Raw genomic sequence first — 27,216 nt, forward strand, 5'->3', positions numbered from 1 at the left:
GGACATATGGAAAATCCCAAATCGGAATTGAATCTGCCATTGTGTATGTCTTGCTGCTGCTTTTGGTCTCGTCTCTCTCCCTTTCCCTCTCTCTCTCTCTTTCTCTCTCTTCCTCTCGCTTCTTGTTCTCTGGTTGGCTTGTTGGCCTAAACCTAAAACATAAAGGAGGCGCAGGCCCGCACTCAGAGAGAAGATGGATTTGGATCAATGGATTTCAAAGGTCAAAGAAGGGCAGCATCTCTTGGAAGACGAGCTTCAGCTTCTCTGCGAATACGTCCGTAATCTCTCCTTTTATTTCTTGTTCAGCATGCTATGTATCCATGGTTTTGCCTAGTGTCTTTTTTTCTTGGTTGTCTTCTCCTTATTCTTCTTCTTCTTCTTCTTCAACACTGCTACTGTCCACTTGGGAATTGGATTTCTTTCTTTCTTTTTTCTTGTATCATCTTTAGTGAACTGTGCATTTTGTGTATTCTTTGGAATTTTCGATACGTCGGTCTAATTGATGCTCTCCCTCGTAGTATTTTTCTGGCTGTAGATATTTTTTTTCCCTTTTTAAGGCCATTTTCTCTTCATTTAATATGCTTATATCTGCGCGCAATTGTCTCAGTTTAGATGTCACTACCTCCATTGGTGAATAAACTAAGCATAATGTATTGATTTAGTTTCCGTAGGGTGTCCAAATTGCCCTCCCTCCCTGCTCTCTGCGCTTGCTTGCATTTCTTTTTCTTGTTATATTAGCACCTTCAAACGCTTTCTTAATGAGAAAAAAATTTGATAGTTCAGAATGGTTTCTTTTATGTGATACCACATTCAGAGTTTCAGTAGTTATGTAGTATCTAGGTGATTTTTTATGAGTATTATATGTTTGAATTTGTGGCATTGAACATATGATTGCCAGGGTTTATTATATTGTTATAATGGTAAGTGTAACAGTGAAAACAATGTAAGATTATTTTGACAATTCTGTTTCTTTAATGACTGTTGAGTGTAATGGGCGTTGAACATATAGCTTTTAGGGTTAATTGTAGTGTGGGGTGATGTTAGGTGTAACTTTGATGCCAATGTGAGATCTAAGATTTCTGTGCCAGTTCTACAAAAAAAATGAAGAAATCTGAAGCAATTCACTCTGTCTTTGCTGCTATCTCTCAAAAGACGAGGGAGATAAATGGAAAACTTTTGAAGATGCTCATGGATATACATTAGGAAGGAATAATATCAACCTATCCCTTTTTGTTCTATCCTTTCCAAATTGCAAATGAAGTGTTTTGAAGTTAATGAATCTCTAGTTGGGAACCTTATTGGTAAAACCTATTGATTGAACAATAGTCTCTTTAAGTGCAACAGTAGCAGCCCACTCAATGCCATGGCCAAAGGCAACAACAACTAAGCCTTTTTACTCAACTATTTGGAGTTGATTTCTTGATTTATTTTTCTTGAACTTTCTATAGAATTCATTTTCTTCATTCAGCCAAATTTGTGATACATTTTCTTAATTTAAGTATATAATATTTTCATGTTAATTGTAACATGTCAGTAATAAAGGGTAGGAGAACTAGTTTGCAGCTTTATTAGATTATGATACAAGGGAAGTGTGATTGCTAACCTTCACTAAAATAACCTATATAGCTTTTTTTTTTTCGGATAATAAAACAGAAAAGCATACATGGATACCTGGTCTCCATTCTGCACAAACACGACTAACTACCTACCCTCCGAAGCTAATCGAGTCACACATGATATTTCCTTTTGATCCCTCTGTCAATTCAGCCTTGATGCCTGTGTGGCCATGTGCTCTTGTACCTATACAGTTCTAATTAACAAAGAGATGGATAATTGACACGACAAAATAGTTCAGAGGGTTTAAGCTTAATGTTGATAGGAAAAAATATGTAGAATAGATTGTGTAACTCGTGGAGAGCAATTTGATTGGCCAAGCAACGGTTCTTAAGATTTTCTTATTATTTTACTGAATAATATTTCTCTATAGCTTCTTGAAATGGAATTCTTCCTCGAGAAGTGGTCCAAACGATGTGTGCTCTTAGTGAGCTCGCAAAACCATGGGAAAAAAATGGTGTTATTGGTTGTACAAGAGCTGAAGATGTTTAATGTCCCACTCTTGTTGGTTGGGAGGTGTGGGAGCTTGTTCTGCACTGTTTGTGGTATTAGTTGTGATGTGATAAAGATTTTTTTTATATATGCTATTATACACAGAAAATTGTGCTTCTAAATTTTTTTGAAGTTTTGGTACAAAAAGTCTATTTATTTCCTGAAAACATTGATTTAAATATCACCATAGTAGACAAGTTTATGTTGGTGTTGAGCTACATACTGACCTGAGAGGAAGAGGGCATAAACCAGCTTCTTGCACTGCTACAAAAAACCCCATTGGACTTCAAAGTAGCAAAATCTAATTCAAAAATTTCACCCAATTGAGCACATCTAGCATTCTTCATATATATATAAATATATATATTTTATATATTTATTTGAGGAAGATGTTTTTACTTTTTTCTATGTGCATTTGAGTCATGTATTTTCTTTGTGAAGCTAATGATTCTTATTATACTTATTTTCTGTCTTGTTTTGGTTCAGGTAAAAGAGATACTCATTGAGGAGTCAAATGTCCAGCCTGTTAATAGTCCAGTCACTGTTTGCGGTGATATACACGGTCAATTCCATGATCTTATGAAACTTTTCCAGACAGGAGGTCATGTGCCAGAGACAAATTATATTTTTATGGTAAATTTACACTTTTTTCCTTCATCTAATGATCCTATATCATCTTTTTAAGAGCGCCCATTTTATGTTATTTATTATTTCCTGTGGTTATCAAGTCTTTCTAATGTTTCGTAGGGTGATTTTGTTGATCGAGGGTACAACAGCCTTGAAGTCTTCACAATCCTTCTGCTCCTTAAAGCAAGGTATTTAATTTTTATACAAGCTCGTAACTAGGCGTTGATGCATATTTTCTCATTATGTGGCACTAATTCATCAGCTTTGAACTCTTCAGCCCTTTTGCTTTTGAAATCAAGGTATTTTGTTTAGCTTGCATTTGCTTGTGACTGTACCTGTGCATTTTTATGCTCCTGAATTGTTATTGTTAAGGCTTGCTATACATTTTTTGCCCACAACCTAACAGCTTAAGGTTTTAGATGAAGTGGTAGTCTAACATGGTATGAGAGCTATATTACCAGGAGGTCCTGGTCTCTATTCTTTTTGTTTGCATTTGTTGTTTGTTTGTGTTAAAATTATGTTGTTCCCCATGGTGGGAGTTGTTTATTGTTTGTTTATCTCTCTATGTGCAATAGGGTTGCATGTGCAGGTGAGTGTAGGCTTGATACACATTGTTCATCCACAACTAACAACTTAAGCTTTTAGGTATAGTGGTAATCTAACATTGTCGCTTACCTTATTTCTATCGATACCCCTGCTTCTGCATCATCATCCCCCGGGGTGGGGGGGGGGGGAAGCAAAATCTGTTGTGCTTGAGATTTTTTGTTTATGCATAATATTTGGCTGCTAAAAGACAATAGTAGCACATCATAGGGTACAGTGTAGTCTAAATGACATAGGACCGCCCTGCCTACATCTTTTAGGCTGCCCATTCAGCAGGCTTATTTTAAACATAGATTCAAGAATTATATTTGTATTAAGCCCTTTTCTTTGTACTGTGTAATGTCCTGTTTTTTTGGGGTTTTATGTTAATATGTGTTTTATACTTTAGTTACTTGGTATAAGTACTTTGGCTTGTAAGTTATTTGGATTTATTATCAGATTTTAATTGAGAGTTCCAGAATTGGATTTTCCTCTCTCGCGTATAGGTTCCCCCTTCCCTCCACTCTTCTTCCTTCTTCCTTCATCTTCCTCTTCCTCCTTTCTTCTTCTTCCTTCTTATTTCCTTCTCCCCTTTGGCCTGTTCTGGTTTGCTGTTCTATTTCTGTTCTCTGCTATCTCTAATTTCTATTCAAAAATTCTGCCTTGCTGCATCTTTAATTCTCTTTCCTTTCTTCCCTTCTTCTTTCTATTTCTCTCTCTCTCTCTCTCAGATCTCTCTCTCTCTCTCTCTCTCTATATATATATATATATATATTCTTGTCTTTTTATTTCTGTCCTACATCAACTAGATATCGGAGAAAGTCTCGATTTACCAATCTTCCTCTGTTATCAAGATTCATCCACGGAAAAAAACTGGAATTTTGAAGCATCGCTCATCTGCAACTTCTTAAAAAATTACAGCCGTGCTCCTTGAAATCAAACTCCAATTTCCAGCCAAAATTTCACAATACCACCCACATCATCTAAAATAGAACCCCCTGAAATACCATCCCCTAAAGTATCATCGCCGTCCAATCACTGAAGGACCTTACCTAAAACTTTTCTGGTCGGCCATTCTTCAAAATTTCGCATTGCGGTTGTTTTCTTGACACACTGCCACCAACAAACAACTCACCAACGCCTGATCTGCCACATCATTGGAGGCTTCTTGCTGGTTGTCCGCACACCCCATGTGTCAAGGATGTGCTTAAGACTGAACCAGATTCTCGAACATTTTTTATAGATTCACAAGAAGTTGCTTCCAGCGTACGATAGCCTCTGAAAAACACACACTGTCCTTCCATGATTCTTGACTCTCCTGATGTTGTCAGAGGCACAGTAGATGCACTGGAACCCATGATCACTGAGATCATCTGCTCTTATGGCTCATTTCTGTCACTATATCTTTCAACGCATGGAAGAAAGACAACCATCCTGAAGCTTTCACTCCCTCAGGGAAGCTTGAGCCCCTCATATATCTTTGAATTTCTCCAAACACAACAATTTACCCTTTCCATTCAACAAAAAATTCAAACTAACAGCTCCTCCATCTACTTACTCTGTGGACTTGCCCTCCTGAATCCTTCACCGACCCTCCTTGTTCAGACCAAAATAACTCCATCTTCCTTAAACCCAGTGAATTTTCTTCAAATCTTAACAGTAAAATAACAGTTAAATCGCTGTATGTCTTTTGGCAAATTCCCAAATGTGAAAAGAAGCATGATGCCATTGATTCAAATTGAAAACCTTCTGATTAACTTCAAAATCAAAATGTATACCCATAATGACTAATCTTAACTCTCTAAGACACAAAAAATATCACTTTCTGGATTCAATGGAGAATTCTGACGAGAGAGAGAGAGAGAGAGAGAGAGAGAGAGAACACAATTTCAAGAAAGAGAAGTAGACTTTATTGTATAGTTGTTTTAAATGCATTTGTGACTGCTAATTTTTGATTTACTCTATTTTACTACACATGGCATTTTGGCTTTGTTAGTTATATGATTAGTTAGGCTGGAGTTTTATTTTAAATCTAATGTGTACTATAGATATTTTATTATTTGTTCAGTTGCTCTAATTAGTATTTCCTTGGTATTGTGCTGCCTCTTGATAACTTAAAATATTGCTTTGGTTATTTTTGTGCCACAAATTCTGAGAAGATTATGAGCAGCTATGTTGTCTCATATTGACTGGATGTGCAAAACTAGTGTTGCTTTACTGTCTTCTGCCTCGTCTTCCTCAGAGACATTAAAACTGTTCTGTTTCTCATTTGTCTTTGTCTTTGCTCATAGATTCCCAGCTAACATTACTCTTTTGCGTGGAAATCATGAAAGTAGACAACTAACTCAGGTATGCTTTCGTAGAGTACTCCATGAATTTGTTAGTTATGCTAACTATGTTTCTGTGTTTGTGATTGTCTAAAACAAATTCAGGTGATATGTCCATCATACTTCCATGCACAGTAGAGAAATGTCTGCAATGCCATTGGTTTCAGTTTAAACACTTGTGCAGAGACTGGTCAAAAATTTTTGCTCATCCATCTGAAGTCCTGCATTTATCTGACATCAGACATTTTTTTGAATTAGTTTGGATGAATAGAATTAACTTTTCAATGTTAGCCTAATAAATTTAGTTTCTTGAATTTTTTGCTTTTTATGTTTTACTAAAACCAAGTGACAGGTGATGCTCTTGAAGCTCATGCAAAACACTTCAATCAACAATGTTTAAGAGTTTTGAGTGCTCAAGTTTTTTTCTTTGCTCAACTTACAAAATGTTCACCAATGTTTACAGAATTACAGTGGCCTTTTGCTGGGTTGACTATAACATTGAGGTTTTCATTGATATGAAGTGGTTTTAAGTCACAAGTATTTGTCAATAGCTTATATACTATATTTGTTTTTTTAAAGGACAGATTGATTTGTTATATTGTAGTTTGCTTGTCAAAAAAAAAAATTGTTGAATATTAATTTTTTTGATGAACATTTTTTTTGGATAGACATTATACATTATAATTATATATTTTAACTATGGTGTTGCACTTGTGTGAAATACTATAAATATTTCATTAAGTTGGGCATTCTTTTAGAGATCCTTTTGCACCTGTAAAAATGAAGATATGTTTTACGGTTAGGTTGAATTCTTGGAGAAGCTATGCAGTGTTACTGTTTCATTGTTGTCATAGGTGCATACTCTAGGCTCACCTTCCCCGGACCTCCCCCCCTTTTTCTTGGAATCATTTAATGTTTTTTGTGTGGTCAAAAGTGGGGTGGAAAAATGGGTCAATAGGCCAAGTAGCTGATGAGTGAGTGTGAAACAGGTTCAAATTTAAATTAACTTTAGTTGTGATAAGGAGCATTCAAAAGTTAAAACAATAGTTCCAAATTAGGCTTGGATGGCTCTTCTGCGAAACCCTCCTTTATGAGAAAGTGAGAATACATAAGGTGGGAGAAATCCCTTATTTGTTTGTTCTTGAGAACAATATTTTTCATAATAGATGAGTAAGATTCTCCAAAGAGGCTGTAAGTTGGTTTACTGATGTTCTATCAAATGGTCAGATGGGTTTTCGAAGTGTTTGTCTTGGAACCATGCAGTATTGGCTGTCGATTCGACGGATGAAGATGGGAAAATTTCTGGAGCAGATTGGGGTGGAAAGCTAAGTAGTTTTTTTGTATTTGTCCTTGGTAGTGTTGAATGTGATGGATGGTGAAGTTATGTGAATGGTTTTTGCGAGATAGCTAATTAATTTGGTCCTGAATTTGAAGGCAAAGGTGAAGCAAGTTCTTTGGTTCCTAGACCATGGAGTCAAGTGGTATCAGAAGGGAAAAGAGGCGAAGGCAAAGGTGCTGGTTTTAGAAGTTGTATCCATGGTTGTAGAAGTCGTATCCAAACATGGAAGCAGAATGTGGAGTATAGGAAAGGCATGATTCGTTTTCGGTGTGGGGGTGAATTGCAATTGAAGGAACCTGTGGTTTCGTTGTTGAAAATCGCAGCTGATCGATCTGAGGATGTCCACAGAGTCATAGTCTCTAGGGTTTTAGAAGGAGTTGCAAAGATAGTGGAGGCAACTAGGGTTGTGCTTGGAGAAGATGAGGCAAGAACTTTGGGCCGGGATGCTTGGTTTTCTCTTTGGACTCGGGGCAGGTAATTGAAAAGGGAGCAGCTTCTTTTTTAACCAGTCTTGGCCAATTAATTGAACAAATCCAGAGTCTTGGTAAAAATGATTTGGGCCATTCTCTGGAAACGAAGGAGGTTTCTTATTAGACAGGCCATTCTCAGATGGGCCATTTTTTAAACAAGCCCATCATTCGAATAGTGTTGATTTGTACCAATGGACTAATGCAAATACTCTAGGAGCTGTTTAGTTCTTAAATAAGGCCAAAGAGGACCCTTCCGCTAGTGTTGTTAAAGACCAAGACTGTTCGGCTGGAAGTGAGGAATTGAAAAGAGAACACTTACAAGAAGATGCAGTAGAAGGAACTCCTTAGATGGAGCAGCAGTTAACATAAGTTGGAGCGCAAATTTAGGGAGTTCTAGGGAAACCTGCATTTCAAGCCCAGTTTTCCATTAATGTGTGTAGGCAGCCAAGGGACATAACAAATATGTCATCTTCCAAGCAAAATTCAGGTACCAACCCTATCTTGCAATAGAAGGAACTTCTTAGATGGAGCAGCAGTTAACCTAAGTTGGAGCACAAATTGAGGGAGTTCAAGAAAAGCCTGCATTTCAAGCCTATTTTTCCCCATAACTTATGTAGGCAGCCAAGGGCTTAACAAACATGTTGTCTTCCGAGCAAAATTTGGGTACCAATCCTATCTTGCAATGTTCACTTTCTAAGCAGATTCATGATGATCAAGAGGGTTCTCAATCTTCCATTGTAAGAAGTAAGAGTACCAAAAGGTTAGAGGGAAAGAGGCGGTAAAGGAAAGTCTTGTTCCAAGCAATTCAGGAAGTCTTGTTGATGATTTTATTCATTTAGTTGGACAAGAGATTCTAATAGTAGAAAAGGCGTCCAGCGGATCTTCTAGTGTGGTTACCAAAGGAAGGGGTTTTATAAAAAAATCATGATTCTTATGAGGTCAAGAGTCGGGAAAAATGTTGGTTTGGGATGGGGAATCAAATGGTAAGAAAGAAAATTCGATAAGTTCAAGGTTTACACTCATTGGAATCTAGAGCTATTGGGTGTTGAAATGAGGAAAAGTTTGAAGAAAAGCGAGTTACATCTGCTGAGATAACAGGAAAAGTTTTGTGGAGAGATGTAGGAGGTAACTTAAGCATACTTGAAGTACCACTTGCCCAGAAGGGTGGGACCATATTGACTAGTGAGGGGTTGAGTAGCTGCAAGGAAAAAAAGAATTGGGTGTAATTTTCAGATAACGATAATGTTGGCATCAGTGATTTTGATTGTGATGCTGGGTTTGCTTTTAGACGAAATCCGAATGGTATGGTTATGATTCTGATTATTCTAATATACTTGGGGATTTAACATATGTGCTGCCACGTCCATTGGAAGGATTGGAGGGAATTAGTATTTCTGAAAATGATGGTGCTGAAGAAAATCAACTGGGGAGAGATGGAATTTTTTCTTTCCCTATAGAGGAGGTAAAATCTTCAAACTCTGCATTTGTTGGATGAATTGGGTCAACACGTCAGATTACTGAGGAAACAAAATTTGGATGGCTGTTGGTATGTCTAAGGTTAAGAAGGGTCGGAAGGAATTAGCAAATTTGAAGTGTTCAATGAATTATGGTGGAAGGGTTTGAGAGGGTTTTTCTGGGATAATGTCTGTGTAGTTCTTTTTTTGTTTTAATTTTTAATTTTTATTTGTTTAATTTTTGCTTTATTGAGGAATTTATGTCCTCGCTTACGTTGTAATCTCTCTCTCTCTCTCTCTCTCTCTCTAAATATATCTTCTTTTATAAAAGAACAAGTTCAAATTTAAGTTTACCCATTTATGAATGTGCAAATAAACGTTTGCTTTTGTCCATCTAATTAAGGAGTTGCACGGGATTTTTTTTTTATGTATTTTCTTGGAAATTTCAACATATTTAAGTGGAACCATAGAAGAAAATGGCAACCACCCCCTCCCCACAAAAAAAAAGACAAAGAAAATGTTACTCTCTCTTCCTAGGAGGGAGAGATAAAGCAAGATTTTAGGTCATGATTGGTTCACGGAAAGTCTATTCCTATGAATAGAACACTAACTTAAGGATTTGATAAATTACAAAAGATGTGTTGTCATCATAGAGCAAATGGCAAGGTAAAGATTGTTATGAATCCATAACATGAATAGTCAACGATTGAGGATCCCAAATTTCACCATGGAGATGCCTATTCTAGGTTGGATAGAATAATTCAAGTTTTTTCATTGTTGTCTTTTTTTCTAAATTACTATATTTCTATACAATTTATGTTACAATTGTATCTTATTCTATTTTGTTCTTAGGGATAGACATTCCACAAGCCAAATGTAACCTTAGGTAAAAAATTGACGCGTTGGTACAATATGATGCACTTGAACTTCGTTTTCATATAGGTTGTAGAAAGATGGGCTGTTGTTGTTATGTTTGTATTTGTGTGTATTTTCTATTATTTAATTTTGAGTGATGTTTTTAGAAAAATGCTAAATTGTCTTCTTGTCTTAGTTTGATTCAGTTATTCATCAGTTCAAGCTTAATGATTCCCTGTATAATAATGATGATGATGATGATGATGCATCACAATAAAATTTCCTTGTATATGATATAGTACAAGAAAACTTCTATAAATTTTCAATAGATGAGGATTGAAAAATGTTGGTATAAAAAGCACTATTTTAGTTCTTGATCCAACATCAAGTATTTCTTTTTGGATAAGCATAATTTTTCCTTTTTAAAAAGATTTCCTTGACTCCTTTGTCCCCTTCTTTGGATAAGATAACTTTCATATAAATAAAAAGTTGGAACTTTAGCTTGTCTATGGTTTAATGTTTTATCAAATGAGGGAGATTTCATTATAGATCTGTGTAAGAACTATTGAATTGTGAGTTTCTTACAGATAAAGGGATTTCAGTTTGTTCAGGATGTTATAGCTTTGTAGTTTTTGTATCTCACAAAGCTCAAGTAGATATTTCCCCTGATTTTTTGAACTTTGAAAACTACTATTTTTTTTTTTTTACCCCTAATGTGGCAAGAAGAATAAGAGACTACGTTTGGAGATGTCTCATCATAAGACATTGCATGACTGCATTGATTTTTTCCAGCCTAGCTTTAAGTGGACTAGCGTCACAGTCCCTCATTGTATGTATACTAGGGAAACCTTGCTTAGGTTTGACTACTGTTATGTGAGACACCTTTTATAGGGCAAAACTGTGAGGCCAGTGGGATTTTTGGTGTTAACTCCATTCAAGTGCCACCAACCAAACAAACACCTTTATCTTACCTTTAGCTTGTCATATACCCCAATAGAGAGGAAAGACCACATCAGCCTTAATAAGGAGCAAAGAAAGATTTACAAGAATAATCCCCCGATATTCCAAAAAAATTCGATAATCCAAAAAAATAAAACCCTATCATCACTCCTTATGTAAAGCTGTTTTATAATTTTTGTATTATACTTACTTATTTTTAGCATTATTTATTTCATAAATATTTTTGTTTTTAACTTATGTTGTGGTTTGACTTATATTACTCACTGCTTGAATCAATGACCTAGGATGTAGCTCCTTGGCCAGACTGACGTCTTTCATGTAACGCCCCGAACTCGAAACTGGGGTTCGGATTGTTATTTAAAAAAAATAAATCTCTGATACCAAAATAATTACACAGCAGAAGACCTCAATATTCATATACCAGAGTACTAAAAACCTTTTATTATAAGAATATCTCCAATAACATATTTAATACATCCTTAGAAATTCTAAGATATACCACAGATAACAAATTTAATAATTAATCTAAACTACTATTTCTAACACCACCCACGCTTTTGCTGCGCACTCTGATTATTGTCATACTCCACATGGCATGTGAAAATTATTTGATAATGATGGGGTGAGACACTTCTCAGTAAGGATGAAATAAATTATCATTAGTGTGTGACCAAGGAGTTTAGTGTATACATAAAATAACCATTTGTTAATAAACAACAATTGTTAATACATTTATAGACTATACTCACACATACACCATTATTTATAAGCGAGAGTTCCCGAGATTTGGGGAGATTACAAGCCCATAACATGTAGCGCCCCCTTTGCTCTGATACCTTATATAACCTTACCTATTTAACTTGGGTATGGCTACATCTCGTACCTATCAGGGCACTCGCCTTACTCAGCAAGCCCTCAGGCGGAGAGTTTACCTCGCTCCAATCACATGTAATGCCACAGTATAAAATACATTTAATACTTTATTATAAATAACTTTCACATGCAGACTATAACTCACACCTATATAAATACTATAAATTGTAAGCTGTTAATACTTTGCAACTATAAGCTGTGTAATGTAAATATTTTGCAACTATACTTTGTGAATTGTAATATTTGGAATACTCTGCTCTGTTATACTTTGTTAAATATGCTCTGTTTTCATATACTCTATTCTGTTATACTCTGGTTAAATCTACAAAATATGAGTATAAGAACTCACCCCGAATGGATAAACGACATGCTTCCCCTCATGACGGGTTGTGCGACCCGTAGGCTAGACTTAGCCCTGGCCGACCTGCCACCAGGCTAAGTCAACTATACTGTATGTCTGCTAGTACGAATGGTGATCCCATAGCTGGTCTAGACTCCAGGTGGGAACTCTATACTTCATTGGCCCATTCGACTATTCAATACCAACACTCTCTTCGAGACGTGTGGTTGCACTAAGCTCTTCATTACTATAGCTGTGGTACTGAGCGATCTATGAACTATCGGAGTTCTTAAACCATGCATTTCAATTTAATAAAACTACTTGTGGTTTATACACCAGCATAATTATTTACTATACATGCATTTTTTCAACCATTCTAGAAAATAATATATTATCAACACATTTTCAGTATATCATTATATCAAACCATAAACTCATAACTTTAATTCAACAATAAAATTCTTTCTCATGCCACACGATTTAAGTGTTTCTTTTAATTATATAAACTATTGGAAAACAGGTCATTTTATACCCAATATTTGTTTTACCGAAAATACCGGTTTAATTATCTCCACCATTTATTTAACTCAAAATATGTATTTAAAGGAAAAATGGAGATAACCAACCCTACTTACTTTAATTCTTTACAAAATACGTATAATAAATCAAACCAATAATTTTAACCGGTCAAATTATTCAGAAAATCTATAACAATAATCCAGAAATCAAATACTTTAATTCAATCGGTTCAATTTTAAAATAACAATTTTTATAAAATCCCTAGGCTCACAAACACCAATTTAATTAACTCATAATAATAATAATAATCCAAATTCCAATTTCCATATGCCAGAATATTCAGAAAAACGTATATATAATTCCTGTAATCTCAAATTTCAATTTAATTGGTTAAATTATAAAAATTTCTGACATAATTTATTCCACTTACCTCACCCAGGAGTGGTGCCTACGACGCTCCTACGACAAATCCACTCCAGTTAAAATGTTGGTGGACGAAAATGGAACTCAGTGATATTTTTCGTTTCCATTTGGCTGAGAATCAGAGAAGAAATTGAAGAGAGGGAGACGAGCAGAGGAGAGACAGAGAGACGTGAGAGATGAAGAGAGAGAGAGCTCTCTGCTCTCTGGATTGAAAACAATCCTGAAGGAATTTGATTCCTTCAGGTGTAAGTTTGTATATGTAATATTATATTATTATATTAATATATTATTATATTATATTATATTATTTAATTAATAATAATAATTTATATATATATATATATATATATATTTTGGAATCACTACATTTCATGTACCTAATGAATCATGGGAAATTGTGATCCCCCCGTTTGGTGTTTTCTCCATTCATTTTAGTTTAAGACCATCCTGTTTGGCCATGCTTTTGTCCTTCTTTTTCCTGGGCTTCATGTTGTTTTGAACTTCAATTAAATCATCTTCCTTCTTTTCATTTCTTGTTTTCATTTTTTTATTTTTTTGGGGTGGGGGGGGGGGGGGGGGAGGGAGGGCAATAAATATGGATTTAGTATTAGCCAGCATGCAACAAGGGGTTACCAATCTGTGTAGACAAGAAACATCATTTATGGTACTTGAAAAATGAGCAAAATCTATCACATTCTGCACATCCAGCATTTTCTTCTCACAGAATCCCGAATTATAGTATTTGTAACCACTTAATTTAAAGAAAGATAAGGGAAAAAATTTCTTAATATATATAAATTTTAGATAGAAAATAACTTTTTTGGGGAGAGTAATTTCTTCTCTCAAAAGCTCTCTTGTTCCCCTTCGCTTCACTAGCCAAAAAAGGGTCAGATAAATTAAAAAAAACTTTTCTATGTACAATTATGAATTATGATTAATATTGAAAGTCAGGTGTTATCCCAAGAGGGGGGTTGAATTGGGTTTATTAAAATTCTTTAATTGTTTTTCTGAATTTTCAATTTTTTGAAAACTTAAGCAAACACACAAGAATGAGTTAATGTTAAATCCATCACAATCCAAACACAAGCCAAATACCAATCACAAACCAAACAATAAACAATTACCCAATCACACAATACTTAACAAAATTGTGAAAACTTGCAACACTTTCTTATTTCAGCATTTGCCAATTTTCAGTTTGTAGCCCTGTATGAATGATTTTTTAAGCACTACTTTTAATCAAGATTTCAACAAGCGGTTAATCAATGTACTCCTTTTTAAGGTTTCCGCAAAATATTAACCAACGTACTTTCTAAGATTAAAAGGTCTTTTTAATCTCAAATTTTCAGCAAACCTGCACTTTGAACCACAATTTGTATATGCTGAAATTTAAATAGAAAAGGGTAGAGAGTGAGACCGAGATTTTTTATGAGGTTTGGCTTATCCCCAGCCTACGTCCTCGCCTTAGGCAAGACCACCTAAGAATTCCACTAACTCGTTCCTTTCCGGGTGGAACAAACCGATTACAACTCTCCTTTAGGGTGGAGCCCCCCCCTACAAGCGATACCCCACGCTCGGTTACAACGATCCAATCACCTGAACTGTCAAGAAACAAGAAACAAGAAACAAATTTCTTTTGTACAAAGAATGCTCTCAGATAGAGCTGGTTAGTACATTTGAATCACTATATACTTCAATAACAAATATGACAAGAAATAGAGTTGAAGCTCAATTATAATTTCACAGGAATACTTCTCTAGATGGAAATCAGCAATTCAGATTGTAGAGCTCAGAGAAGAATGATCAGGAGTTCAGAATTTCAGTAATTCTCAGATTGCAAGAGTGAGTAAGAGAGAGCTTTGAGAGAACAAGAGTGCTTTCAGCTTAAGAGCAGATTTTCAATTGCTTGGTGTGAGTTTGATTTGTGAAAACATGTATTTATAGGCTTAAAAAGGTAAATTCATGTTGCCCAAGTTTACTTGGAGTATTTCCCAAGTTTTTACAAAATTTAGGGCATAAGAAACTTAATTTTGAATTTTAAAACTTTTAAAAAATATACCCGTTAATAGTGTTCAAGCGTCTGAAGTCTCGGTGTCAGTCGCTTGAAGTTCTTTAAAACTGAGATTTTTCAATTGAAAACAGGGTCAGGCGCCTGAGGTGACAAGGGTCAGTCGCCTGAGGTTACACTGCCTCTTCAAGAATTCATCAGGAAATTCTTCAGGCGCTTGAGCTTATTCTTCAGTCGCCTGGGGAAAATCTTCAAGCGCCTGAGGTTATTCTTCAGTCACCTGAACAATTATATTTTCTGTTTTTCAGTTCAGTTTTCAAAAACACTTAGCCTTCTTGCTTTGTCACTTTGAAAATCATTTTTCGGGGTTTTAAAACAAGGTCTCTAAATCCAAGACAAACCCTAATGAGCTTCAAACCATTTCTACATGACATGTAATATGAAATACTTACATAGATTCATCCTAAAGCCTTAAACACTCTAAGCTTTGAAGTCTTTATATGAGTTTTTGCTTTGAGTCCTCGGAGACTTTGAGCTCGAGTCAACTTTAGGTTTCCAAATCATTTTGGTCCACTTGAGCTTCCTTTGGATCACTTTGAAGATAAGTGTGGCTTTATGGTCTTTGGTGATCTTGAACTTGCATTTCCTTTGGTATTTTGAACTTTGTCATTTAAGCATTCCCGAAACATCATCACTTAACAACACATGTTAAATCAACCTTCATTTGTTATCATCAAAACGAGATTCGAAAGCCATGTTAGGCCAACAAATATTTCTTTTGAGAACAACTCTTCCACTAATGCCTGATAAATAAATTACATTGGTTTAACATGAGACAAATGTGGGACAAATTTGGAAATATGCTAAGAGTGAATTTTCTCTCTGCCCGGGAATATTACTACATTCCTTGGTAGCAATGTTTCAAGTGCGTGTAAATTGTAATATATATTAATTAAAGAAGGGTTCTGAGGCATAACATATATATATATATATATATATATATATATATAATAAATTGAAGAAAATTATGTTTGCTTTATTGATGTGTGATGCCTTGAATTTTTCTCTTTGATGAGGCTACTTGAAAACCTAGGTCCTGTAGTAAGACTGTTTTTTGCTTTATTGAGATGACATGATTCAACTTATCCTTATTCTTTTCATCCTCTTCTCTTCTGTATCTGTGGATACATCCTGAATACTTTTCCACCTTTAAAACCCATAATATCTCTCTGTGATGGAGTTGCATTCTGTCGCAGCTGAGAAAGGAGAAGACAGAGAAAAAGACAAATCTGTGGTATGATAGAGGGAAACGTGTAGAAAGTTGTAGAGAGTGAGAGTAATGTGTATTTTGAAAGTTGAAACTGCTATTGTACCATGAAATCCAACATGCCCATGACATAAACAAGAAATTAAAATTTCAAATTCTCTGCTTATGGCTTAAGAATCTGTCTGGGAAGCAATATATGGCTTGCAAAAATATGGTTTCTGGCTGTTTTAGAGAATGTTGACGTTGGATTATGGGTTATTCAGGTTTACCCAATTCGGGTAGGGAATTAGAAATTTCAAACCCAGCTTGAGTTCAAATGTATATAGTTTTGTATATTCTATATTGTTTATAGAAAATATTTTTTTCCCACAAATTGTCCTGTAATATGAATATTACAACTGGAATTTTATGAAAAAAGCCAAAGCCCCTTATCATTACTTAATTCTTGACAGGTTTCTTTGTATGTGTTGTCTGACTTGCTCCCTTGCCTTGATTGAATGAGAATGGATAAGAAGCTCATGGGGTTGACGTGAGGGGGTAGGGATGGCTATATTTCTGGGTGTGTACTTTGCCAATTTCTAGCAATGTCCTTTATATGTGTGGTTTCAACTTGAAAGGATCTATATAAACCAATTCTCCAATCATCCAGTTATCCAGTTATAGAAGCGACCCCGTGGGCTTTCACTTTCACATCTCTCTAATTCCATCATGCGGGATTTAGGTTATGATTGATTAGTGGAATGCCTATTCCTAGGAGTAGATTAGTTTTAGTAGGTTAGTTACAATTAGTTATACAAGAAATTATGTTGTTACTATAAGTCGAATAACAATGTGAAATATTTTGAGTCCATAATAAGGAATAGACAATGAAGAACTATTTCCAAATTTCATCATGGAGATCGTCTATTCCTTATTACATTTTGAATGAAATAATTAGAAATATAAAAGGAATAACTATTCCCTTTATTAACAAAATTTAAACTATATTCCATCTTATTCCAAGGAATAAATATTCCTCTGAACCAAACGAGCCGTTAGTTTATTAAGAGGGAAATTATGGTTACTTTGGTTTTTGAAATGTGAAAGGAAAAGAAAATATTCATGTAGCTGAAGGTTTTATTGGTTTTGTAATGCATTATTCAGCACGATTGGTGTTATGTGTAGGATTGTTAGTTCGTGCTGGTTTTATTTGTCCTTTTTCCCCCAATTTTTTATCTGGATTTTCCAGACTTTGATAAGGAGATGGCTTATTCAGGTAGTATGTTCGTAATTTATTAGTGAAATTCTTCTTTTACTATGAAAAAAATGATCCCTGCATGCATTCTGAGGATCAAGTAAATTAGAAAGTGAAATGTTTGATTGAGTTAATTACTGTACAAGAAGGTGAATCAAAAGTCCATTATGGTTTCTCAAAAACTTGTACATAAATAACGTTATTGATGGGATAATATATAACTCATAATGAAATTTAAATTTGTGAAAGCGAATCTGGTTGTGGTGTGTGTCACTGAAACTTCAAAAATGTGTCGTTTGTGGTTCTGGTTTGGGTGTCAAATTTCAGCTTTGCTAGTTTCTTTGAGAATCCTGTGAATTTTGTTAAAATGGTAACTTGACTTGAGGAATGATTAGTCAATTTGATTTCAACGCTTGACTTGTCCAAAGTTAATGTGGCTGAACAATAAATGATATTTATGATTCTTTTAGTAAATGATATGCTTTGGATTACTGGAGGTTTTGAACGTTTTGCAAAATGGAAAATTTGTTTTGGCCCTCAGAAGTCCTCAATTTCCAATTTAAGTGGCTTTGATTATTAAAAATAAGTGATCTTTCTACCCAAGGAAAAGTGAACTCGTAAATTGAGACTAGAATCCCAAGATCTTGAGGTTGTTTGAATTTAAGTAATTGCAATAAGATCTTTCAAGTGTGTGTTTTGTCGTTAATGTATGATTATATGTTGTCCAGGTCTATGGCTTTTATGATGAATGCCAGAGGAAGTACGGAAATGCTAATGCGTGGCGGTATTGCACAGATGTTTTTGATTATCTAACACTTTCCGCTATTATCGATGGAACTGTAAACCCACCTTCCTCTCTCTCTCTCCCAGAACACACACATACACACACACACACACACAGAAGCATACCTGCGCAAGTGAGTAGATACAGTATGCATGAGTGTTGGTATGTGTAGATCCAAGTTGTGTGCACCCTCTCTCGGTTTTAACATGTTTTTTGTTCTTGAAATTCCAGGTACTTTGTGTGCATGGTGGTCTTTCGCCTGATATTCGAACCATTGATCAGGTTTTGTGTTCTTTGCTTTGGTTTAATTGAAAATATTTACATCATTGGTAATGATTAAATTAGATTCTTTCTATCTAAAAAGGTAATAAAAATAGATTTATGTTGCTCTACTTCAACAATCATCACATCAGTTCACTGGAAGTTTCTCCTGCTAAAATTTTAATGGTATTAACAGGATCTTGAAATGAAGGGCAGAGTCCGTGACTATGCCTGACCATGTATTTTGGCTTGAATCAAGCATTTCTCGTATTTATGCTCATGTGCTTAATGCTTAATATAAACGGGGCATTTGGTTTTTACCTGGATAATTTTATGTATTGGAATGATCCAAGTGGGTTTATACTTTTTGATTAGAAAAAAATAATTATATTAACATTGATCCAAATAGTACTGTAAATTACTAAAGCGCTGCCTGCTAATTCCTAATGAGATTGGGCAGCAGCAGACCCATAAAAAACCTGAAGGAATGGAGCAGAGAAGCTAATAACGCTGCTTTATCTCACAACAACACAGAGATGTTGTGTGATCATTGAAGGTTCTTCCTTTTGATCCATGATGTCCACAAAATTGCAAAAACTGCCCTACACCATAACACTTCTCCCTTCTTGATCTTGCCAAAATCCCAAAGCTGAATGAGCAAAAATTGGTCCACCAATTGAGGTGGCACCTAAGCTTCACCATACAAGAAAAGAGGGCGCTCCAAAGATGGGTTGCAACTCTGCAATGTAAGAAGAGGTGAGCATTTGTTTCATTGGTCGCAGCACATCATGCACATGCTAGGATTGAGATCCTTGTTGGGCCTTTAATAAACAAGCCCATCAACTCCAATGAGCCCTCAGCCACCCGAGCATCCTCTCAGAATTGAGCCCTGTTGCAATCACCCACTTTGAAATGAATGAGAGGGAAGAGAAGACTGGCTACCTTAGGCACAAACTTCCAGGGGCTAGTATGAGAAACAAAACCAACTAGACTCCCAGCCATTCTGATGAACCCCGTACTTTTTTAACCACCTTGTGCCAGAAGGAACCTGACCTGTGAACAGACCTATGATGAACTAAATGTAACTTTTAACATTATTGGTGTTATGGTTATTGTCTTGTAAAATATATGATAGAAACTTTTTTCCCCTTTCTTTTGACAACCAAATTAAGTATGGAAACAGGGAGCTTGGGGTAGACATTTTCCATAGTGATAGATTCCTTGCACTATAAAGTACAATGAGATTAGATTTGATTCTCGCGGAACTGTATAAACATGCATCACTTTCTCTCAGTTCTATGACCAGGAATAAGACTCCTTGTTCCGAGTTTCACCAATTCCCATTTTACTTGTGTCGCTTTAAATCCTTTGAGAATAAATATGAAGAGCCTGAATCGTTGGGTTCCTTAGATGATTCAAGAGTAGTAGAGATTTTTCATGCTAATAATCAAGAATAGTTCTTCTCAAAATCCGGCTGTTAGTAACCAAATTTTAAATCTGTATGTGGAATCCCAAAATTTGGAACATGCACGAAGGATGTTTGATGAAATTACAGACAGCTATGTCCATTCATGGTTGATTCTAATTTTGGGTTTTGCTAGAATTGGGTCATCTAGATTGTGATCTTTATCAAGATGCAAGTTGGGGGTGTTTTTCCCATCCAGTCACTTTATCTTGTGTTTTGAAGTGTTGTTCTTGTTTGAGCTTGAGTTGAATGGACATGGGAATTCAGGGGTGGATGTTACACAATCTCTATGTGAAATGCAGTGTCTTTCATTGTGTGGAAAAAAGGTTATTGAGTTGATGGTCGAGAAAAACAGTTTGTGGAATATAATGATGGGTGCAAATTAGTGAATCCAGATATGAAGAAGTCTCTTGATTGGTTCTGGAGATGGCCTTTCAAAAATGTTTCAAGTTGGAATGCAGTTGTTGCTGGCCAATTGCGAAATGAGTTCAAAGGAACTGCAGGGGGCATTTGATAGAATAAGCATTAAGGGCAGAATGATGGATCCAGGTCTGAGTCTGTGAACCCGAATTAGAACAAAAGTGAAACCCTGAATGCTGAATAGTTTAGATTGTTTGGCAAAGGTCCAAATATGGATTTTTTTTTTTTTCTATTTTCATCCTTGAACATTTTCATGAAAACTTATAAAAATAAAAAAACATAGAAGGTAGAAAATTATTCAGTTTTGAATAAAAAAACAAATGTATATAATTTTTCATGTCAAAACAAGTACATCCTATGTATTGCAGAAGAAAGAAAAAAAATCTAAAACATCAAGAAGTTACCTTTACATAAAAAATGAATTAGATTTAAAAAATAAACCAACAATAAACCCAGATCTTTGTCTAGCTCAGATCTTCTTGCTAGTAAAAATTCTAGAAGTTGTCTTTTGGCCCATCCCTAAAAATTCTTCTTCATCAGGGGTTTGGATCCGTTGAAGGATATGCAGAGGTGCTCACTTTTCATTGTTGAGAAGAGGCCTCGCCTGGTTCTGTTGTTGAGAGAGAAGTAAAGAGAGATGAACGAAGGAGAATGGTGAGGAGAGATGTTCGTCTTAATGTTGGGCCTTTTAGTACTTTATCCATATCTAATTACCCCAAAGATTTTTCATTGATCACTTTCAAAGATTCTTTTATTACATGTCAAATCCACCTTGTACCGTTTCAAAGACATTCATGGGGTGATCCATTCCCTTCGTTATTTATTCTTGTTGTGGAGATACTTGGCAAGATCATATAGAAGGCTGAGGGGGTTGGTTGGTTCTCTTACTGGGGGAACTGCAAAACAACTTGGTATCTTCATCTTTCTATTCTGCTGATTGCTGTTATAGATTGCTTCTCTTATTCCTGCCATCCATTAATAGAGAGGATTTGGTGGTCAATTGTATAGAGGTTAGAGGAGAGATGTGCTTAGTGTCCTATATTTGTTAGGACTTAGGAGTGTGCTCTGGGATCCTGAAGAATTTTTGGATCTTTTGGGCTCCTTTATGAGATCAAAATAAGAAGGGAAAGGTGGAATTTGCATCAGTGATAATCTGCAAGCCAGAGGCAAGATGCTGGTGAATTGATGCTATCTTTGCTAGGCTTTAGCAGAGACTGCTGAATATCTACTTTTACGTTGTCCTTTTAGTAGATATTTGTGGTTGAGGTTGCTTGGGTGGAAGCAGGGAATGTGCTGGATAAGTTGAAAGCTTGGAGAGGGAGAAAAAAATGTAAAATATGTTTACACTAGGGAATTATTATGTGATGTCTTCATCTCTTTAGAAACTTAAGAGAGGGCCAACAATACATTCCTTGCACACTGCCTGCTCAGATGCAAAGGTAAATAAAACAATGACTAGCACCCATTAGTGGAAATCCAAAATCCAATTACGATAATTTAGTGAATAGGAGATGATGCGGACTATAAGAATCAAAACAAAGACCTTCTGAAAAATGGGAATTATGGCTCATATTTATTTGGTCCATTTGAAGGCTTGCTGGCCTAGGCTTTTCCAACCCCCTTAACATTCCAAACCTGTTCCATCATTTCTCAAGGTTTGAACCTACCCCCTGTTTGGTTTGCCGAATGAAATTGAAGCAGGAAAGGAATCAAAGGAGGAATGGAATCAAGGTAGGAATGGAATTGCTTCTAGAATGCAATTATTGTGTTTGGTTAATACCATGGAATGACTGTAGCAATCTAGTTTCAATTTCTTTCCAACATTTGGTATTTTTGAATTACTTCTATAGTGGAATGAAAAATAAGTCATTTTTTTTTAATTAAAATCTATAATACATAATTATTTAATTATGTTTTATCATTTTGATTTTATAATAGTGATTTTTATTAGTTTTAATATTATTTTTTTATTTTTGTTATTATTATTATTTTTATTTTTATACTAATTATTATCCATAAAATAATAATAATTATTTTTCCTTTTTATTATTATTATTGTTCTTTTTGTTATTATTATTTTATAGTAATAATTATTATTGCCATTGTAATTATTATTAGTTATTATTATTTCTTAATAATTATTGTCCTTAAAATAGTAATAATTACTATTATTTTTGAACTTTTTATTATTATTTTCCTCATTGTTATTACTATTTTATAGTAATAAATATTATTATTGTAATTATTATTATTTTTTTTCTGTTTTTATAATAATAATAACAATTAGTATTGTTATTGTTGTTGTTTTTGTTTGATTATTATTATTTTTTTAATATTTATAATAGTGATTATTGTTATTGTAATTATTATTTTTATTGTTTTTATTACTATTTTTATTATTTTTATAATAATTATTATCCTTAAAATAATAAAAATAATAATTTTTTCCTTTATTATTACTGTTCTTGTTGTTATTATTTTACAATAATAAATATTTTTCTTATCAAAGTCATTAGCTGTAATTTTTTTTTTATTATTTTAATAATAATTATTATCCTTAAAATCATAATTATTTTGGCCTTTTTATTATTTATAATGTTCTTGATATTATCTTAATTATTATGTTAATTGTAATAAATATTATTATTATTGTTATTGTAATTATTATTAGTTGTTATTGTACTCATAATAATAATATTATTATTTATTGTTGTTTTTGTTTGATTATTATTATTTTTTATTTTCATAATAGTGATTATTATTAGTGTAATTATTATTGTTTATTGTTAGTACTATTTTTATTATTTTTATAATAATTATTATGCTTAAAATAGTAATAATTATTATTTTTGCCTTTTTTAAAATCATTATTGATTTTTTTTATTATTATTTTACAATAATAAATACTATTTTTATTGTAGTTATTGTTAGTTGTTATTATTTTTATTATTTTTTATAATAATTATTATCTTTAAATAATAATAATTATTTTGGTCTTTTTTATTGTTAATATTGTTCTTCTTGTTATTATTATTTTATAATAATAAATATTATTTATTGTTATTGCAATTATAATTAGTTATTATTTTTGTCATAGCAGTAATAATAATTAGTATTATAAGCATTTATTGTTTTTAGATTTTTTTTATTATAAAATAAGCCTGATTCCATGGAATGAAGATCGATTCTAGTCTAATTCCAGCCTATCTAGAATGAAATCGTGATTCCCCCATTCTTAGGAATCGTATTCCAGTCGGAATATGATTCCATTCTTAATTCCACAAATCAAACGCAGGAATGCGATTCCATTTGAAGCCTAATTCCACAAACCAAACGGGGCACTTGTACTTGAACATTGGTGTCCCATGATCATACTATTGGGTTGTCCCTTGGGGGAAGACATACCATGTTAACTCACCTTTTGCCCAAAAGGTGAACTCAACATGTTGTGGGCCAACAATGTGTACTAAACCTCAACATATTTACTTGCTTAGCAAAAAGGGTAATTCCTTGCTTCTTGATTGAGTCTTAAAGTGGGTTGAAGTTGAATTTTTTGTCTATGATACTTGTATTAGATCCTTTGGGTTGCCTCAGTAGCCTATGTGTGTGTGTTTTTGAGTTCGTGCTCGTGTGCCTGCATGTTAAATTCTCTATCTTCTACTTCACTCTTTTCCTATTGTTACTCTATATGTATATTTTTTAAATAAAGATTCCCTTTCACTCTTGAACTTGTTGGTGGGTGACCGCGCATGGATAATTTTAGACTGTCATTTTTATGCTTTAAGATTTAGAATTAGAGATCTTGGTTTGGTTGGGGAAATATGAATATTTTGGAATTTTGTTTAATTTAGGTATTAGTTTGGATATCTTTAGTTACTTTGGGGTTATTTTGTAGTTTTTCGTTATTCAGTTTAAGGGCTTCTTGGTTTTCTACAAATATAGGCTTATGGATGTGTAGGATATGGAATTGATTTGGATAAATTGAATTGCCTAAGCACTTATCTCTATCACTCCTCGATATGTTTGATCTCTTCACTGTCATCAGATTTGGTATCATGGTGCATTAGTTCCACCCACAGATCCCTCCTTTGCCATCATTATAGTAAATTTTGCAACGTTGTCTGGTCCTTGTTTCCATCTCTGACCATCTCGCTACTGTTGTGGACTCGACCAACCCAGAGTTGGTGGGAATGGGATTGTGGTTGGCTGATCCTAGAGGATATGAAGTTTGATTGGGTGGAACTGAAGGAAAATTGAATGAAGGTTGGCGGGAATTGTAGAGGGAAGGGTTGAAAGAGGGGTTTTCTTAATTGGGATTTTTTAGTTCTATTTTCCTTTGTTTTAATTTTTTTTTCGGTCTTCTTTTTATTTATTTATTTATTGTTTTCTCTGCCATGAGGACCTCTTGTCCTCTCCTTTCTCTCCTCTTTCTTATTATATTTCTTTTTGCTATAAAAATTTTTTATTGGAATATTCATTTTTTTAAATTAAAAATTGGAAAGTTGTTTGCATAACTCAACAATTATATCAAAGTAATGTATGAAATAATGGAAAATGACTTGAAAAATCTTGAAAATTTAATATTGTTTTTCTTGGAGTGCAAATCTTAATAAAAACAATGCCTATTTTTTGCCTCAAAGGAGAAGGCCGAGGCACTCTCACAAATGTCTATGCCTTTGGTTATATTATTGGGAGTGTTGTTCAAATTTGTATTTGTGTATGCCTTTGGATATATTATTGGGAGTGTTGTTCACATTTGTTCCTACATTGTCTTTTTTCATGGACTTTGTGGCATAATTCCTTTGAAGTTTCTGTTGAGAATTGGGTATCTGGAGGGTCTTTGTGTTGTTCATTTTGCAGTTCTACGGAAAACAATTAGAGGAAAGCTCTTTAGAGACGTACAGTTTTTTCAGTTATTTGCATTTGGTTGGAGAGAACTGCTAGAATTTTCAAGGGTGTTTGCTTATTCTCATAATGTGATTTGGAGCAGGGTGGTTTTTCTGGCACCAATTTGATAGTGTGCCAATGGTTTTTTAGAAGTGTCTCTTTAAATGTTATAAAGAGATTGCAATGCATTGCTTCATTCATGTTGTTTTGTTGATTTTTTCCCTTTTTGTTTTGTTTACTTGATTGGTAGGAGGATGTTGTGTGGCTTGTCCTCATTGTTGTATTTCTCTTTTCTTGTAATAAAATTCTTTGTTCATAAAAAAATAAATAGAAACTGTGCTACTATGTTTGGATTTGTAGTTGAGATGCAACTGTTAAAAATAATATTAAAAGCCTTGCAATCTATGTTGTGCAGTCATCTTTGCACCTGGGGATTCTTATCCTATCTAATTAACATGATTCTTCTTTTCTTTCTCTACTTATTGTTTGGCAGATAAGGGTCATAGAAAGGAATTGTGAGATTCCCCATGAGGGGCCATTCTGTGATCTCATGTGGAGTGATCCGGAAGATATTGAAACATGGGCAGTTAGTCCACGTGGAGCAGGTTGGCTGTTTGGATCAAGGGTCACATCTGAGGTAATGTGAAGGTATGTTATGGACTCTAGTATCAATTTTTTTTTATTGGATTAATATGTTGTTCTTTTCTTGCAGTTTAACCACATCAACAATCTAGATCTGGTTTGTAGAGCTCACCAGCTTGTACAGGAAGGTTTAAAGTACATGTTTCAAGACAAAGGCCTCGTAACTGTGAGACCCTACTTTTTTTGTGCTGTGCTTTCTTTTTAAATAGTTTTAATGGTTAAAGAAATGAATTTTTTGTTTTTTCAAAAATCTTGCAGGTGTGGTCTGCACCAAATTATTGCTATCGTTGTGGGAATGTAGCTTCAATATTGAGCTTCAATGAAAATATGGTAAGATTATTGCTTCCATTACGTTCGACTTCTTCTCTTGGTACTCGTTTTGCCCTGGTTCACGCTCTATAGTTTTATGTTCCATTTTTATGGGTGGGGATCTTGCTTGGACTGAATATTTGTCCTGCCCTTTTCCCTTTTTCAATGCTTCTCAGAATATATGTTTGAACTCATCCTTGCAATTTATCCTTCTCTAACTTTTGGACATGTGCAGCTATACTGCTTCTATGATTGGGTAATTAGTAATTTAAGTCCCAGATGTACTGCTGGACACACAAAATTAATAGATATCTGTAATTATTTGGCCTGTACTATTAAGAAATGGAAGGGGCTGCTGATGCAAGGCCTTTGACCTGCAAGTTTTTTCCCAAGAAAATGTCCCATACATAGAAAATCTGACAACAGCACAAAAGTAGCTCATGGCTAGTATGGTATATGGTAGGATTTATTTTATGCATGATTAGAAGTTACTGGAGGTTCTGTTATGCCATTTTACTGTCGTTTGGCTGGCGAGACTTGCACGTGTCTTGGGATAATTTTGACGGAATTTCGCTGGACATTGTTTGGATATGATGTTGTATTCTGTTACCAATTGCCTTCAGTTTTAGTTCAATATGTTTCTCATGGTGGTTTGCTTTTTCCATTTTATAGGAGAGGGAGGTGAAGTTTTTCACTGAAACAGAGGAGAACAACCAGATGAGAGGGCCAAGGACGGGTGTCCCTTATTTTTTATAAGCTGAAGGGCACTATTTCCAGCTTTGCTTGTGAAAATTATTTCGGTTGAATGATTTATTGTTGACAATGAGGTGATTGGGGAAGTTTGTAAAGGGGGAAGCCTAAAATATGTCGTCCGATAGGTGTAGATCTTTTACTGCATGGGCTGAAAGTGGAGTCTCACCGTCTGTTGGGCCGCTTTTGGAATTTAGGGCTTCCGCATTAGGCTGATTTGTATCCTATTTATTTTACTTGTTCTTTTTTATTCTGATATATTTCTGAACAGTGAACACTCAACTATAATCATATGTTCTTTTTGCCATGACCTA

General features: G+C 34.5%; 1 protein-coding gene across 1 annotated transcript; it reads left to right on the forward strand.

Moving 5' to 3' along the window:
• Nucleotides 1-27,216, forward strand: LOC131153066 (phytochrome-associated serine/threonine-protein phosphatase). Its single transcript, XM_058105099.1, has 10 exons — nt 1-274; nt 2,593-2,739; nt 2,854-2,921; nt 5,607-5,664; nt 18,113-18,223; nt 18,400-18,450; nt 25,695-25,838; nt 25,914-26,009; nt 26,102-26,173; nt 26,825-27,216. Exons 1-10 carry the CDS (start codon nt 194-196, stop codon nt 26,906-26,908), a joined length of 912 nt encoding a protein of 303 aa, XP_057961082.1. The 5' UTR covers nt 1-193; the 3' UTR covers nt 26,909-27,216.

The sequence above is a fragment of the Malania oleifera genome, chromosome 4 (genome assembly GCF_029873635.1).
Source record: "Malania oleifera isolate guangnan ecotype guangnan chromosome 4, ASM2987363v1, whole genome shotgun sequence".
Taxonomy (NCBI): Eukaryota; Viridiplantae; Streptophyta; class Magnoliopsida; order Santalales; family Ximeniaceae; genus Malania; species Malania oleifera.